General features: G+C 32.9%; 2 protein-coding genes across 6 annotated transcripts in view; one reads left to right on the top strand and one right to left on the bottom strand.

Annotated features, from left to right (window-relative positions):
- The window catches only part of LOC126690866 (uncharacterized), a 29,549-nt gene extending 24,605 nt beyond the window's left edge, over positions 1–4,944 (top strand). For 3 of the 5 annotated variants that reach the window (XM_050385989.1, XM_050386010.1, XM_050386002.1), the window contains 2 exons: positions 1,074–1,153; positions 1,525–1,999. In XM_050385989.1, the coding sequence (XP_050241946.1) occupies positions 1,074–1,153; positions 1,525–1,603 (159 nt within the window). In that variant the 3' untranslated portion in view covers positions 1,604–1,999. Of the gene's footprint in view, positions 1–1,073; positions 1,154–1,524; positions 2,000–4,460 lie in introns of those variants that run through there. The other 2 variants (XR_007644764.1, XM_050385994.1) reach the window with 2 other exon arrangements.
- A 348-nt stretch (positions 4,945–5,292) lies between these two features.
- On the bottom strand, positions 5,293–13,729 carry LOC126690854 (leucoanthocyanidin reductase-like). The gene is made up of 5 exons (XM_050385978.1): positions 13,172–13,729; positions 12,720–12,860; positions 12,347–12,584; positions 6,088–6,291; positions 5,293–5,862 (listed from the first exon to the last, which is right to left on the bottom strand). The coding sequence occupies exons 1-5, from the start codon at positions 13,370–13,372 to the stop codon at positions 5,615–5,617; spliced, it is 1,032 nt and encodes a 343-aa protein (XP_050241935.1). The 5' UTR covers positions 13,373–13,729; the 3' UTR covers positions 5,293–5,614.
- Between the last annotated feature and the right edge of the window lie 1,517 nt (positions 13,730–15,246).

The raw sequence follows: 15,246 nt of genomic DNA, 5'->3' as shown, positions 1-15,246 counted from the left end.
TGCCACTGAAGACCGTCAAATGTGGCCAATACAGTTTGGTTGGGTCAGCATGGTCGGTGGTGCAATGACCTTGAACAGCCTTAGTGAGAAAATGAAATCAAGCTGGTGGGATCCAGATTCAGTATGGACCTGCCTCACATGCTGGCCCATATGCAAGCAACTGGTCTGCTGTCTCATGAGCTATGTGGGATTATGACAGATCTCAGTAGGAGGGGCCTGGCACAGATGGGCCTCACACATCTATCCAATCACCTTTTTGGAAAAAAAAAAATCATTCTTTCTTTATCTAACTCCCTCTCAATGACTGGTTTGCTCTTGTTGGAGTTTCAACTCAGTCTCTAGGGCCTTGAAAAGTCAAATCCCAAGAAATTCAAAAGACAGGACTGCGGGAAACACCATTGTTGTGTGTTGAGAACACAGCACTGAAGTTGCAGTCAGAGGAGATCTCTTATAAGCAAATGGAAATAATGATTGGATGAAGAAGTAAAACCAAGCTATAAAATAAGCATCTCCAGAACCTGAAAGAGTTCAATGCTAATAAGTAGCTCTTTTGACATTTATTCTTATAGGAAATGTCCTGTATCAGTTATTTCCATTTAGTTATATTAGACAATAATAACATACCAAAAAGGGAAATGAAATGGTTTTCAATATTGCAATGATCTGATGAATCGACCATTAGTAAAAAAATATTTAAACTTGCATTTTCTTACAAATGGAGCTCATATCTCTCATTCAATTTTATTTCCTAAAGGCATTGATTACGTAGTGTTATAACAGTTTCCTCTTGGTTTTTGTGGATATCCAAGGACACCAACTGCGGGCATAGTGACCCCAGAAAATAAAAGGAAATGAGTCTCTGTCACTATAACAGATGTACTCATGTTACTGATGCAATCAAATTGATATTCATGGAGTTCGATGTTATTCTATATTGTGATAACATGGATTTAAATATTCAACCGCAAGCTTTTGCTCTTTCATGTTTTTGTCAAATCTTTTCCTATTACTCTCTTTCTAACATGTTTGGATCTACTACCCATGCTTACATAGTAATTTGATGATTTTACCAGGAAAAGATCCTATGTAGAGTATGCTTTGAAGAACAGATTGATGTAGTCCTTCTCCCATGCAGGCATCACATCCTTTGCAGGTAAATTCAGCCCACCCTTACACTGCCAAGATCCATTTTTATATAATTTATCGGTAACCTGCACATGCACACTAGTGAGAGGAAGAGCCAGTTAAGCTAGGTTTCAATGGCCATTTTTATCCACGTACATTATTCAGACAACGAATCTAATTGAATTATTTATGCTGCATATGTTAATCCCTCTCCTTTTGCGGGCATATTCTTTCAAAAGGAAGAAGGGACAAAACCAAGAGTTAGGTAGACAGTAGAGAATCTTCAATATACTTTAATCTCTCGTAGTTAATGAAATCTATTATGTACAACTTTCAGAACTTAGTAAATAAGCATGATTTTTGTTTTCGTTTTTGTTTTCCCTCCTTGTTGCATTTCAGTACTTGCTGTGAGAAGTGTAAAAAGTGCCCTATCTGCCGTGTCTCAATACAAAAGCGATTGCCTGTATATGATGTGTAGTTTCAAGTTTCAACTCAGACAAAAACAAGGCCAGGAGTAAGGCTTCCTCCAAAACCCTTAAATTTTGTTGCTTGTGATTTTTAATTAAGCAAGCACTGAGAAGCTGGCAAATGTGATTATTTTTGTCATTTCTTGCGAGTGTAATATATAATGTCAAGAACTATATATATATATATACACACACACACACACAGGTTTGTAGTGCACAATATATGAATGCACTGCTGTTGTGGAAGTCTTGACAATATTCTTTGCTTTCTTTTTTTTGGACGGAAAAACAAGATCCATAAAACAGAAATGGATACTAATCATACTATATCATGGGTTTGTTCATATTAAAAGGGAATAAATAAATAACACAATTTTGGGCTAGAGCTTGTCAACTTTAGTCCACCACAGAGAATATCTTCAACTGACAAGATTGTCAAACAGTGTCGGTAGTTTATTTTTGGCGTTCTGTTTCTTCCAAGGTAAACGACCTAACTGAAACAACCGCAATGACTAAGTATTGTGTGCCAGGAGATATTAAGTGTAAGAAAGAAAAAAAAAAAAAAAAATCCAGAATACACATTTTATAAAATTAGTAAAAAACTAGAAACTGGACCTGACAAATGGGACTTAAACTCATTAATTTACCAGCCTCAACCGTTGCAGGCAAAAGAAAAAGGTGTTTGTAATAGGCATAGCTACTAGTTTTATTTATTTTTTGATGGGAGGTACTTGTTTTATTGCCACTAGTTTTTGACTCGTACTTGATCTTGACATGAGTTGGTCATGGTAGAACTTGGACCATATTTGACATGTTCACCAACCACTATTATAAAATTTAGAAGCCAATGACCCAATTGGTTTGATGGCACCTCCTTAGGTATTTAGTACCTAGGGGTTGAGGGAAAGGGGAGGGTTTCAGGTAATAGAGTAGAGGTTTCTAACCATTTCAATAAAATAAAATAAAATATAGAATTTGACTTTTTTATTGACTACTTTTTATTTTATGTTTGAATACTATAGTTATATTAGATTTTTTATATATTAAGAGATCAAAATACTGATGACATTATTAGTCACGTGACATGTAATTTTCAAATATAACTATTTTTAGAGTCCGTTTGAGAACAACTTATTTAGTTGAAATTGAAAACTTTTACTAAAAGTATTGTAGATAAAGTTAAAAATTAACTGAAATAGTATAGTAGGATTCATGAATAGTACCAAAAAATGTAATGGGACCATGAATAATAGCAAAAATAAATTAAAAATTAGCAAAAAATAAGATAAATAGTAAAAAAAGATGCACTTTTCAGTTAATACTAGGGATGGCAAAATGAACCCAACCCGTAGGTACCCGGTCCGACCCGACCCTAATGGGTCGGGTTTTACCCGATCCGTTTAACATTAGGGTCGGGTCTGGGTTTTTATTAAAAAACCTGAAGCGAGTTCGGGTTGGGTTCGGGTATTAGGCATACCCGGCCCGAACCCAACCCGTATATATAATATTGGAAAAAAAAAAAAAAAAAAAACCCTAACTATAAATATTCACTTTTCCCCTAAATCCCTCAGACCCATTCTCTCCCAAGCCGCCTCCCATTCTCTCCCTCACCTTCACTCTCACTTTCATTTGAGCAAGACCGTCGGCGCCGCTGCTACGCCTCCCATGCTCACTTCGCCAGCGTCGCTGCTCACTTCGCCAGCGTCACTGCTCACTTCGCTGGCCCCGCTGCTCCTTGCATACCTCACCTCGCCAACGTTGCTTCATTCTCCACCTCGCTGGTCTTTCCTCCCTGCCTCCTTCACCTTGCCATAGCCTGCAGACGCCGCTGCTCCTTCCTCACCTCGCCAAGCCCTCCTCCACCTCACAAGGCCGCAACTCTCTCATTTCCCTCACCTTGTTGTGAACTCAAGCTTTTGCAGTGAAAATCGTTCCTTTTGTTCCAAGAATCAAATTTGTAATTTCTAGTTTTAGTGCTATTTTGGTTGAATAGATCGGCTTGTTTGATTTGATTTTGTAGGGTCTTATTGTTTAGACCTAGGGTTTGTATGTTAATTCTTGTTTTTGCTTTTGATGTGGGAAAATATTGTAATGAAATAAAAAAAGGGTTTCCGATCTGTTGGTTGCTGAGAAAATAATGGGTTTTGTTGGTTTCTAATTGTTCTGATCTGTTAGTTGCTGAGAAAATAATGAGTTTTCTTGAGTGTTCTTTTTCTCCTCCTGTTTGGTTGCTGAGAAAATCAATATTAGGCAAACATTTTTTTTTTGATTGGGCCACATAATGGGCCCTGAAGTACCACGGCCCAACGGGGCCCGTGGAGCCCGTGGGGCCTGGCGGGGGCGGGTCCGGGTCCCAGGAAAAAAATCCGTTTAGTTAACGGGCCGGGTCTGGGCCGCTAGTCTTGGCCCGCGGGTCGGGTTCGGGTATGGAAAAACCCGGCCCGAACCCGACCCATTGTCATTCCTAGTTAATACCAAACGTAACCTTAGTGTCGTATCTACTATACTCACATTTGGTAAATTTTTGTGAGGTCATTATATATTTTCTTTTTAATTATATACATTTTTTCTTTCTCCTAACTTGTTAAATTTATTCTTAAAGGTCTATATATTTATTGTGGGTTTAGGGTTATGCCTTTATTTATATATATATATATTTATATAGTCTTTATAGCTTTTTATCTTATATATTTACTTATGTGCAACTTTTTAAAGCCTCAATTTTTAAAATACAACAATCTTTTTCCATTTTTCAGCAAATAAGCTTATAGCAATAAATCAAAATTCAAATTCATAGTTATTTTTATAGATGATTTGACTTTAGTTCATGTTTCATTGTATAATTTGTGTACATGTTGATGCTGCAAGTGATTGCAAGGGTGACTTGAATACACAAACACCTATGAAAAGAAGAAGAACGTCAAAAATCTTGCTGACAGAAAACTCTCGAATGCCTAAGTCAAAGGATGTATAAAAAATATTCCACGAAATTAGTGTGAATTCAGGAGTATGTTGCTCATAACTTTTCCTCGTCGATTCGTGGGAATGATTTTCTCCTTGATTTTCATTATGGTTTTGAAATTTTAATTCTAATGGCTCCTTGAATGGTGTTTGTGTTTTTGGCAGTGTGGTTTGAGGTTTGAATGCTCCTATGTAGGTCTCACTAGGACTATTACTCTCTAAGGGCCACATTGCTTCTTAGCCAGGGTATGCTTGGGTTGGTCAATGGCTAATTGCCAGTTGGATTGGATTGAGATGTCAAGTTATTCCTATGCTCATTTGATTTCTATTAGGCTATTAGAATTAATTCGCAAACTATAAACTTAATAATATTTGTTATTTGACATTTTAATCTTTGAGTTTTTTCGTTATTATTATTTTTTTTGTATTGAAAGAAATATGAAAAATGAGATTAGAAGTATGTTAAAGTCTTTTTTTTTTTTTTTTTTTCCTAATTTGTTAAAAAAAAAAATTACAGATCATTTTGGGTTCATAAGGACCATAAGAATAATAGCCCATTTAGTTTGATAAAAATACTTTCATCTACTTTCTAATTAAGAATAATAACTCGTGTTAATTTGTATTCTCGAACTATATAAAAATACTTTCATCTACTTTCTATGGGGGGAAAAGGGGTAGGGGGAAGATGTGTACAGAGCATGATAATTCTTTTTATAAGGTCATCTTACGTAGAGTAGGATAATTAAATTGAAATTTGGAGGCATATGTTAAAGAAATAATCACTTACATCACTTGAGGCAGATACACTTATAAACAATCATATAGATGAGACTTACATAGTTACATGTCTCTAAAATTTAATCCACTCCCCCACCCCATATCAAGACCTTTTTTTCCCGCCAAAACAAGTAAGATTACAAATGTTCCTTCCAGAAATCACTAGGAAATCTAGATAAATCATAGAACAACAAATGGACTCCCAATTTATTGAACAGTTTCTTCACCAAAAAAAAAAAAAAAAAAGGGAATAATACTGTGCCCTTTTGATATGATAAAGCGTATCATGCGGTGATTGCCATAGATTCAACTACGGGATTTGTGGTAGTAATTTTATTAGTGTTCACAGGTTTGTCACCTAATTTGGCAAGAAAGTCATTGAAGCAATCATCCAAGGTTTGGAAAGTTTCATCTGGGTAAAGAGTGCTCACTTCAATATCTTGAGGGCCATCGATTGTGAAATTAATTTGACAACCCTTTATGAATATATCATGAGTAAATGATGCAACAATACTTTGAGGTATGCAATTCTCTGCATAAATAAAATAATGAAAGTATTAGACAAAGTTGGTGTTGGTTATAAAATATTGAAATGATTGATAACCCTGTGTGATTAGGAAAAAAAAAAATTATTTAAAAAAATGGAACTATAAAATAATTGAACCTAATGAAAACGTTATAAATAGCAAGGTTGCATTGGTTATAAACAAATAATTGAGACCATGTATAAAAAATGAAATTATTAGATGCATTGGACCTGCAGCGGCAGCTAGTAGGTCATTTTCAGTGATGATCACTCGAGGGAGGGTTCTTCCAATCTTTTTCTCCCATAAAGATGCAAGCTCATTGATGTTACACAGATTGGAAGTTGGTCGAAAATGCACACTTTTGTTGACAGTTTGAATGTCATCCACAGTTTTCATTGTAAATTTTCCAATATCAGTGCCAGCAACAAAGTAAGCTGCATAATACAACATCCAACATGAATTAATGAATGATAACACTACCAAATAAAGAAATAAAATTTGCACCATTTCTTTTTTATAATTAGATAGTTACGATAGGAGAATAGAACTTAAACCCTAGATGTTTTTATTGAAAATACCAGAAGATGTCAATTGAATTACAAAACTCATTGTAGAAGAGTTTTTCAAGAGGGCCAACTTGCCATCCTCTCTATGTTGTCTATTACTCCTATTTGATTAAAGAATAAAGAATGATTAGGTAATAGGTTAAGAATCGGCACAAGTTCTTACAAGAATAGTCAAAAAATTTGTAAGTCAGTGACATACCCTATTATACTTTATAAAGGAAGGAGAGAGAGAGAGAGAGAGATATATAGTTGTATAAGCCAACGACTTTTATACTGATATGAAATCTCCCACAAAAGTTGCTATCATTTAATTTTGTTACAATATTTATCAGCTTATGACATAACACCTGCCAAAATATTCACCATGTCATCTCCATTTCAGTCAGAAGATTATTATAGAGAAAAAATATATTTCAAAATTAATGTGTATAGGTAGTTGGTTGACCATAAACATGGTTCATTTGTAATTCTGAATCCCTATGATGTAGGTGAAGAAAGTGAATTCAAGCGATTTATTATGATTTTTTAAAAAATGTGTCTTGATTTTTTTTTTTTTTTTTTTAAATTTTATGTATCTTTGTAAAAACGCAAAAAAGTGCTAATTGGATGAACTACAAAACTCTTGCTATCATGATATCTGATACAAGAAAAATTAATAAGGAAATTAAATAGGAAAAAAAAATCAACAGAGAAAACAAAAAGGTGAGAACATTTTGCTTAGTTTTTTGGGCCCCAAGGGGATTGAAAAGTAGGTGCTAATCGGATTACAAACCTGTTGGTGAAAAGAGGAGTATATTGACAAGTTGAAAATGGGACCCAAAATTGGTTCCTCATTAATGGACTTGTTGATGATAGAGCGAATGCCAGCTATACTAAGCCAGGTCACTGTTATAGATAGGCAAGGAAATTCTTTCTTTTTTGTTTTGTCAAGGGTTCAAGTAATGTGGGATCTAGTTAGTTCAACTAGTAAAGTTTTTTATGGTTGTATAAGAAATTTGGGGTTCAATCTTCGCCTATACCAAAAATTGATTGGTGTCTTGGTCTGATAATAAAGAGCTATTATTAGGAGCAGATGCCATAGATTGAAACTCTCTCAAAAAAGAAAAGAAAAGGGGTTCAAGTAACAACGTAACGTTGATGATATATATATATATATATATATATTTATTTTTTTTTTGGATAAAGTTTAACTATAAAATTAATTGTAGTATAAAGTTACAATTTTATTCAATAAAATAAATATTATTACATATTTTTAAAATCTAACCATTGAACTGTATGTTCTTTATGCTCTTAATACACATGTCAAATTTTGTATCAATCGGATATTATTTACTATATGATTTATAAGATTACATTTTATGCATAATTTTGAATTACAAAAACTTGTAATTTAAACAATTTATTGATGATATAGCTATTCATCTTAAAAATTTTAGAAATTTTGTATGTATGGAGGATATAAGAAGGCGTAATCAAATCATGGATTTGTCAAATTTCAAATCCAATAAAAAGATATTGAGTAAGGTTGTAACCTAAAACTACTACCGATTTTGTAACTAAACTTTATCACTTTTTATTTTATTTTATAATATTTCATATTTATGGTTTGAATCTCATTTTTCTCCTACTATTTACTTATCTACTCCATTACCATTCATTTCTCATATGCATTCTACAAATTATTTCTTCTTCTACTTAGTTATAGTTTTTTTTTAAAAATAAAACTTAAGTTATAAACATAATTGATATAATGGTAAAATAATATATGTTAATTTAATTTCTTCTCTTTCTTTATAAAATTTTTAAATTAGAAAAGGAATTTTTCGTTCCTTTATATCCCTTTCATTTTATTCAAATTTTTTATTAATTAGGATTCTTATTTATTTTATTTAGAAAAATGAAAAATTCATGATTTCTAAACATGGTGGAAGTGGGACACAAATTTATTCATCATATTTTATTTAATTCCCGTCAGTTAAAGGAAGTAAATTTGGAAGACTGAAATAACATAATTTTGATTTTCATATGTTGATATTGATTAACTCATGTTGTCAATTCCAAAAGTTCATTTGTTTACATATAAAAATCAAAATATAAATTTCAATCATTTTCTACTATATCTTTTTTATCACTCTTCTAATATATATATTATCACATCAATTTAATATATGATAAAGTAAATATATATTATTTAATATCATTTTCTTAAAATTTGTGTTTAATCAAAATAGCTCAAAGAATAAATCTACTACACCATAGAGTTCACCCGCTGAAAATTTTAGACAGGTTCAAATGAACCAAATGTTGAATTATGAATTTGAAGAAAACATAATGCAGTATTTTCATTTTCGTTTGTTTCCACAAAACCAATAAAAATATCTCAACAATTAAAACACTTAAGAAATAAAATGAAACAAATACAAGAACAGTATTGTCGTGCAAATAGACTTAAATATAATGAAAGAGGGAAGTCTGGCAAAGATGTCTCAAAGTTTCCGGTTTCCTCCATCAACACAAGGCAAGGATTGGGTCAAAGAAAAAAAATGGTTGGGTCTAATGTTATTGTGCATTGAGACATAATAAGTATTGGACATGTGATAGCTCATATCATCTTATCATATTCAGTGTACTAGAGTACTGGATCAGAGTCATGTCCCATCAACATAATTGAATTTTTATTAACACAAAAATTGCAAAGTTTGTTGCTATACAATAAAATTGGATAAACTATTTATATATAACAAAAACTAAAAGTGAGAGAGATTATAAAATCATTAAGATTGAAATGTATTCAAAATTTGGAAAAATAGAGATGAAAATCCTAAAATTATATTGATTGGTGACAGAACAATATAAGTGTGTAAGAGAAAAGAAACGCAACTATAAGATCTATGGCCTTATGCTATTTCTTTCCTTCTTTCTTTCAACTCAATTGCAACTCCAAAAGTCTTTTTCAACAGATGGTCCCGGACCCCCTTCAGATTTAAATTTTACTCTAACTCGAAATTACCTATACAATTTATTTTTTATAAATATAAAAAATTCACAAAAAATTATATATAATTGTTTATATAACAAGTTGTTAATGGTAGATAAAAAAGTGATGTCAATGATGAATCTCGTTAAGAACTAATAAAAACTTGCCAAATAAATTGTTAGGACAAATATTATAGAAATATGAGTACCTATAACATTACTCATTTGGTATCTCAACTTGTGTTCAAGAACAAGAAAACTTTCAAACTTTCAAATATGAAGATAAAAAAGAAAAAAAAAAAAGATTCTTCGTCTCAGCTTGTGTTAAAGAAAGACAAAACTTTTAAATATTTAACTTTTCTGCCATTTGTCCAAATGATAAAAAAGATTCTTCAACCCACAAATTCTCACCCATTAAACATTGATGCGCGTTTAACTTAATCTTGCACGTTTAGATGTGGTGTTCACTTTAAAAATGTGCGTTTAGATCAGTTTTTGCATAAACGAGAATAAAAAATCTTATTTACTGAAAGATAATAAAAATATAATTTTATCTATAAAAAATTAAGACTAAAAAATACATAAAGAATTGATAAACTAATTAGAAAAAAATAAAAAACTAAAAATCAAACAAAATAATATGAAGGGGTTAAGAAGTGGGTCATACGCACTCATAAGGTTCACATGTGATAGGAGACCCATTACATACAGCGGATACATAATATATCATCTCATAAGTGTAGGTGTGGCATAGAGTCATAGACCACTTACCGAACCGACGGGGTTGTATAGATAAATATTGAAAACTGAATAGTGCAAAGAACTCGATGGTACATCAACTTTCTGAGATTAACAACGACTACATTGAATTAAACTTGTCAATCCAATAGGCAATAGCCATTGTACACCGTTCAATTTTTAAGCGGTCCATTATTTAAGTTTTAATTCCTTCGATCGTGTTAGTGAAAGATGGGCAAATGGCTCTGTGGCATGCATTTTTTATTTGGGGAATCTTTGGAATTTATGCTACTTTCATTGTTCACTTTTCCACTGACTCTTTTAAAATGATAAAATATTTTTATTAAAATTTTAAAAAGGATGAAGATAATATAACAAAGTTAAACTTTTAATTTAAAGAATAAAAATATTATCGCTTGAAATAGCAACCCAAGCGGATTCAGAAAGAAAAAATTATGTGAAAAAATGCATCACTTACAACCATTTCATGAGTATATCTCTCATAAGCTAGTGAAAGTGTGAAATTCACGTGCTTATGAGACGTCTGTTTTAATTTTCTATAAAAAAAAAAAAAAATACTATAAGATAGTTTCACATCTTAATTTCAAGGGATTAGTTCTTTTCAAATCTCCTATAATCGATGAAGCTTTTGGGTTAAAATCTCTTAGTCAACACTCATAGGAAGACTTTTTAGGTTGTTTGTTTGGATTTAATTTTTTGGTTAAAATCTCTTAATTTAATTTAATTTTAAGTATCTAATGTATGGGTTAGAGACCACACACATTATTCAAGCTCTCCAAAAGCTGCTTTTTAAAAAGGATGAAGATAATGTAAAAAAGTTAAACTTTTAATTTAAAGAATAAAAATATTATTGTTTGAAATAGTTGAATAGCCATCCAAGTGTACAAAAAAAGAAAAAAAAGATATATACGTGAAATTAAAAAAAAAAAAATCTATTGCATTTGTTTCATAAGCATTGCTCTCATAAGTTAGTAAAAGTGTGAAATTCACATGCTTTTTATTTATTTATTTTTATGGAGAGATAATTACAATATATTGCTAATCTCACAACTCGAATCCTTTCCTCACTAGACTCCCAAACACTTTGTACATGAGGAGGTGCCAATTCAACTATGAGGACTTTGGCGTGAAATTCATATGCTTGTGCGTTTTAATTTTCTATATATGAAAAGCGTATTATAAATACCCCTTGTCCCTACCTCTTAATTTCTAGGGGTTAATGATTTTCAAATCTCCTACAATCAATGAAATTTTGGATTAATCTCTTTGTCAACATTCATGAGAAGACTTCTGGGTTTTTATTTATTTATTATTAAATTAAAATTTAATTTTAATTATCTAATGTATATGGGTTAGAGACCACACGCACGTTATTCAAGCTCTCTTTTTCTTAAAAAAAAACGTTATTGAGGGTGTGTTTGGATAGAACTTATTTTGCTGAAACTGAAAATTGAAAACTGAAAACACTGTAGCAAAATAATTTTTAAATGTGTGAATAGTACTGTGGGACCCATTTTTAATGAAAAAATTGATAAAAAATGAAATTTGTGGGTCCATAAACAGTGCACGGACTCACTGATTGACAGAAAAGTCAAAAAATCAGGGCCAAACAGTACTAAACAGTACTCTACTGTTGCGCTTGTCTCCTGAAAGTCTGAAACGCGTGTAGAAAAGAAAAAAAAAAAAAAAAAAAAAAGCAAAACGCAAAACGCAAAAGTAAACGTGGATCCAAACTTACACTGGTATGTTTGGATAGAACTTATTTTGCTGAAACTGAAAACTGAATAGTGCTATGAGACCCATTTTTAATGAAAAAATTGATAAAAAATGAAATTTGTGGCTCTGTGAACAGTGCATATGTGCACTGTTTACGGCAGAAAGTCCACTTTTGCGGTTACTGTTCATTGAACAGTAACCGCAATACTCAAAACGCGTGAAAAAAAAAAAAAAAAAAAAAAAAAAACCGCAGCAAACGCAGGTTAAGTTGAATCCAAACATACATGAAGCTCTCTAAAAGCTGCTTGACCAATAAATTTTTAACAATAGAGCGATTCTCTTTGAACTACCAGTTGTGTGGCACCCGCAAAAATAGTTTGGTGTTTTTAAGAGTTTTGGAGAATTACGTCGCCAGTGAAAGAAAAAAACATACGTGACAGACAAGGTTAGATGAATTTCTCTCTCGTACCTTGGACACTACCATCACCGTAGATTTGGAACTGATCCAAGGGCGGGAGAACCTCGGAAGGGTGTGTGTTGTCGTGGTATGGCCAAGAAGCAATGGAATTACAACAAATGTAAGTATAAGGTACAGCGGACTCCTCAACCAAACGCCGAACCCTGCGCTTTGCTTCATACATGCTGAGACCCGGTGGAACCGGGTCAGCCCTGTCCACGTCATGCCCAAACTCGGATGGTAGGAATCTCTGCCACATATTTAGAATATATTCCCAATTAGGAACACAAATATATATATTTCTTCTATGTAGCATTATAATTATATCATCAAATACAAACAGTACTGTTTTAAATTCTTTTTCTGCAGGTTTTGGTAGCTTTACCTTTATGGTACCAATAGTTTTAATGGCTTCGATTAAGGTGAGCTGGTCTAGTATGTTTTCACCTCCCACAGCTGATATTACTATATCAATCTCATGCTCTCTCAGTATTTTCTCCATGAATTCCTTATCATTAACCTGTCCCTGAGAACATGACAAAAATACCAATTAGTACGTTCAACCAATACAATACTAACAATAATAATAATAATAAATAATAAATAAAAACCAACTAATATATATATATATATATGTATATGTGTTTCATGTGGTCAACATTGACGACTCTGTTAAGGGTTAACAAAATTCTGGGCACTATACTTCGGGTTTTGTTCTTACAGGTGACAACAAATGGGGCAAGGTTTTTGTACTTGGGGGGGAATTAATTCAACCGTTACAAAACTCTTAGCTGCTGCACGGTTTTATGTATATTACATAAGAAACAGAGAGCTTACATGTAAGATGATGGCGCCTTTGTCCTGAAAAGCCTTGATGATTTTGGCCTTAGAAGGGCCGCAGGCACTAGGCCGTACAAGAACATAGGTGGATCGGCCGGCGTCTAGGCTGGATTCCGTGACAAACTGACCGATGAAACCTGTTGCTCCGACTATAAGGACACGGCCCTTGGCTGAGGAAACAGAAGGTGTGACAGTCATGCTTGGCAGTGATGAGTTTGTCCTTTGGTTTCTTTTACACAAAGGCCAAGTTCTAGTTTTGATCCTTAGTTTTGTTTTACAAAGGCCGAGGTTTCTACAGAGACACAGGTTTGGGAGAGCCAAGGTTGGCACGGCTGCTATGTACAATGAAGTGCATGTATTCAAGTCTACCTATATATAATCGGAAGTTTAGTGGGGCTGAGCACCTTAGATAAAAACATATGAGAGAAAGCTGATAATAAATATTATCGGGATGCTAAGGGTACTATGTTTTCAGCTACTCTTCCACAAAAACAGGACAATATTCACCATAGCCTTCTTGTTTGTGCTGTGGTAAAAATCCACTAGTTGAAGTTTAGCTAAAACCAATTTTTGATGCCTTTGACTGATAGCTAAGAGCCTCGTGCGAGTTCATCTCTTTAATTCGGTTGATTCGTTAGGGATAATACAAATCCTTTCTTAAAAAAAAAAAAAAAAAAAAAAATTATATATATATATATATATATATATATATATATATTCTATTGTTGATTAGGGATCATTAATTCCAACAAAGTATCAACATAATTAAATATATGTATAACAAGAACAGGAGGTTCTAAATTAGTTGGTAGAGCACCTCAGCTACACGCATACCAATATTTCTTAGAGGAGTCTATCATATATTTAAAATGGTTGATAATTATGTAACTTAAATAGAGAAAAATTCATTGTTGATTGAGTCCGTTATTTCTCATGATATAATGAATTTATCTTCTTCTTAAAAAAGTTACAAGTTTTTTATATAAAAAAAATGGTTGATTTAATTGAGAAATTTATGTTGTAAGGACTAAAATTGACTCTCAGCCCAAAAGAAGTGAGTGATAGCCCAACAAGCCCACAACAATAAATTTGTTAGAGAGTGGAGTTTATAGATGAAGACTTAATGAATCAAGTGTGGGCCACAGTAGATTGGTTTAGTGTTAGAATGATTAAGAAGTATAATTTGAAAAGAAAAACACTCCTCGGTCAAATCCGAGGAAGATAAGTTCTTATCTTTATTCCAACTTTTTCTAAGTACAAAGAGTTCTTTCTTTCTTTTCTGCAAACCAGATGCCCCCTCTTTCATGGAGGCCCTCCCCTTATATAGTCTTCCCCTCTACCTTTATCCTAGCCTTTCACTTGTTAATCATGTAGATGATCTCTTGTATGCTTGTCCAATCAGAACCCTCCTAGAAGCTTTGGATGTAGCTGTAAGACTAAATATCCCTGTTCTGGCGCCATTTCCACATAAATGCGGCCAGGGGATTAGGTGTAGAATATTTAATGTGGTGGTAGCAGCCTTCTTTTCAGATATTTCTTAGTTTACTATTGACTCCTTTCTCTAAACCTTATCCTTAAAAACATGGTTACCTCTTGCATAGTATTCTCTAGGCGGCTAGACTCCACCCCTCCACAACGCATACTGAGGAGGTTCGGATCCTCGGGAGGCACCACCTTTTCGTCGCTATTTGTCCTCGTCCTTGGCCCATTAACCCACATGCTTATCCTATTGTCTGATTATCCTCGGGTTCCTTGGCATCCTCAGGCATGACCCACGGCCCAATAGTTCTACTCAGTTCTTTTATCCCCACATATGTCATACTATGTAGTTTTAGAAACAAAAGGTTGACTCTACTTAGGCGAGAATTAGGGCAAATGCGATTTTGTTTTTTAAAAACCGAACCGAACTGCTCCTCATACTATATATTTATTATATTATATATATTTAATTTATATTAAATATATAACTAAAATTTATATTAAAAATTACTAAAATTTTCACAACTGTAGACATTTTCACAACTAAAAACTTGTTGGGCTACTCTTAATCAGCTTAAAACAAAGAGAAAAAA

The sequence above is a fragment of the Quercus robur genome, chromosome 1 (assembly GCF_932294415.1).
Source record: "Quercus robur chromosome 1, dhQueRobu3.1, whole genome shotgun sequence".
Taxonomy (NCBI): domain Eukaryota; kingdom Viridiplantae; phylum Streptophyta; class Magnoliopsida; order Fagales; family Fagaceae; genus Quercus; species Quercus robur.
The sequence above is the reverse complement of the archived record's forward strand: the minus strand, read 5'-3'. Positions and strand labels throughout refer to the sequence as shown.

What these genes read in the sequence shown, in the direction of transcription:
- LOC126690854 (XM_050385978.1), bottom strand. Translation starts at nt 13,372, where the DNA reads ATGACTGTCACACCTTCTGTTTCCTCAGCCAAGGGCCGTGTCCTTATA. An exon ending in CGGTGATGGTAGTGTCCAAG is followed by an intron (nt 6,292 to 12,346) that starts GTACGAGAGAGA and finishes TGTATTATGCAG; the next exon opens with CTTACTTTGTTGCTGGCACT. An exon ending in CCTACTAGCTGCCGCTGCAG is followed by an intron (nt 5,863 to 6,087) that starts GTCCAATGCATC and finishes TTATTTATGCAG; the next exon opens with AGAATTGCATACCTCAAAGT.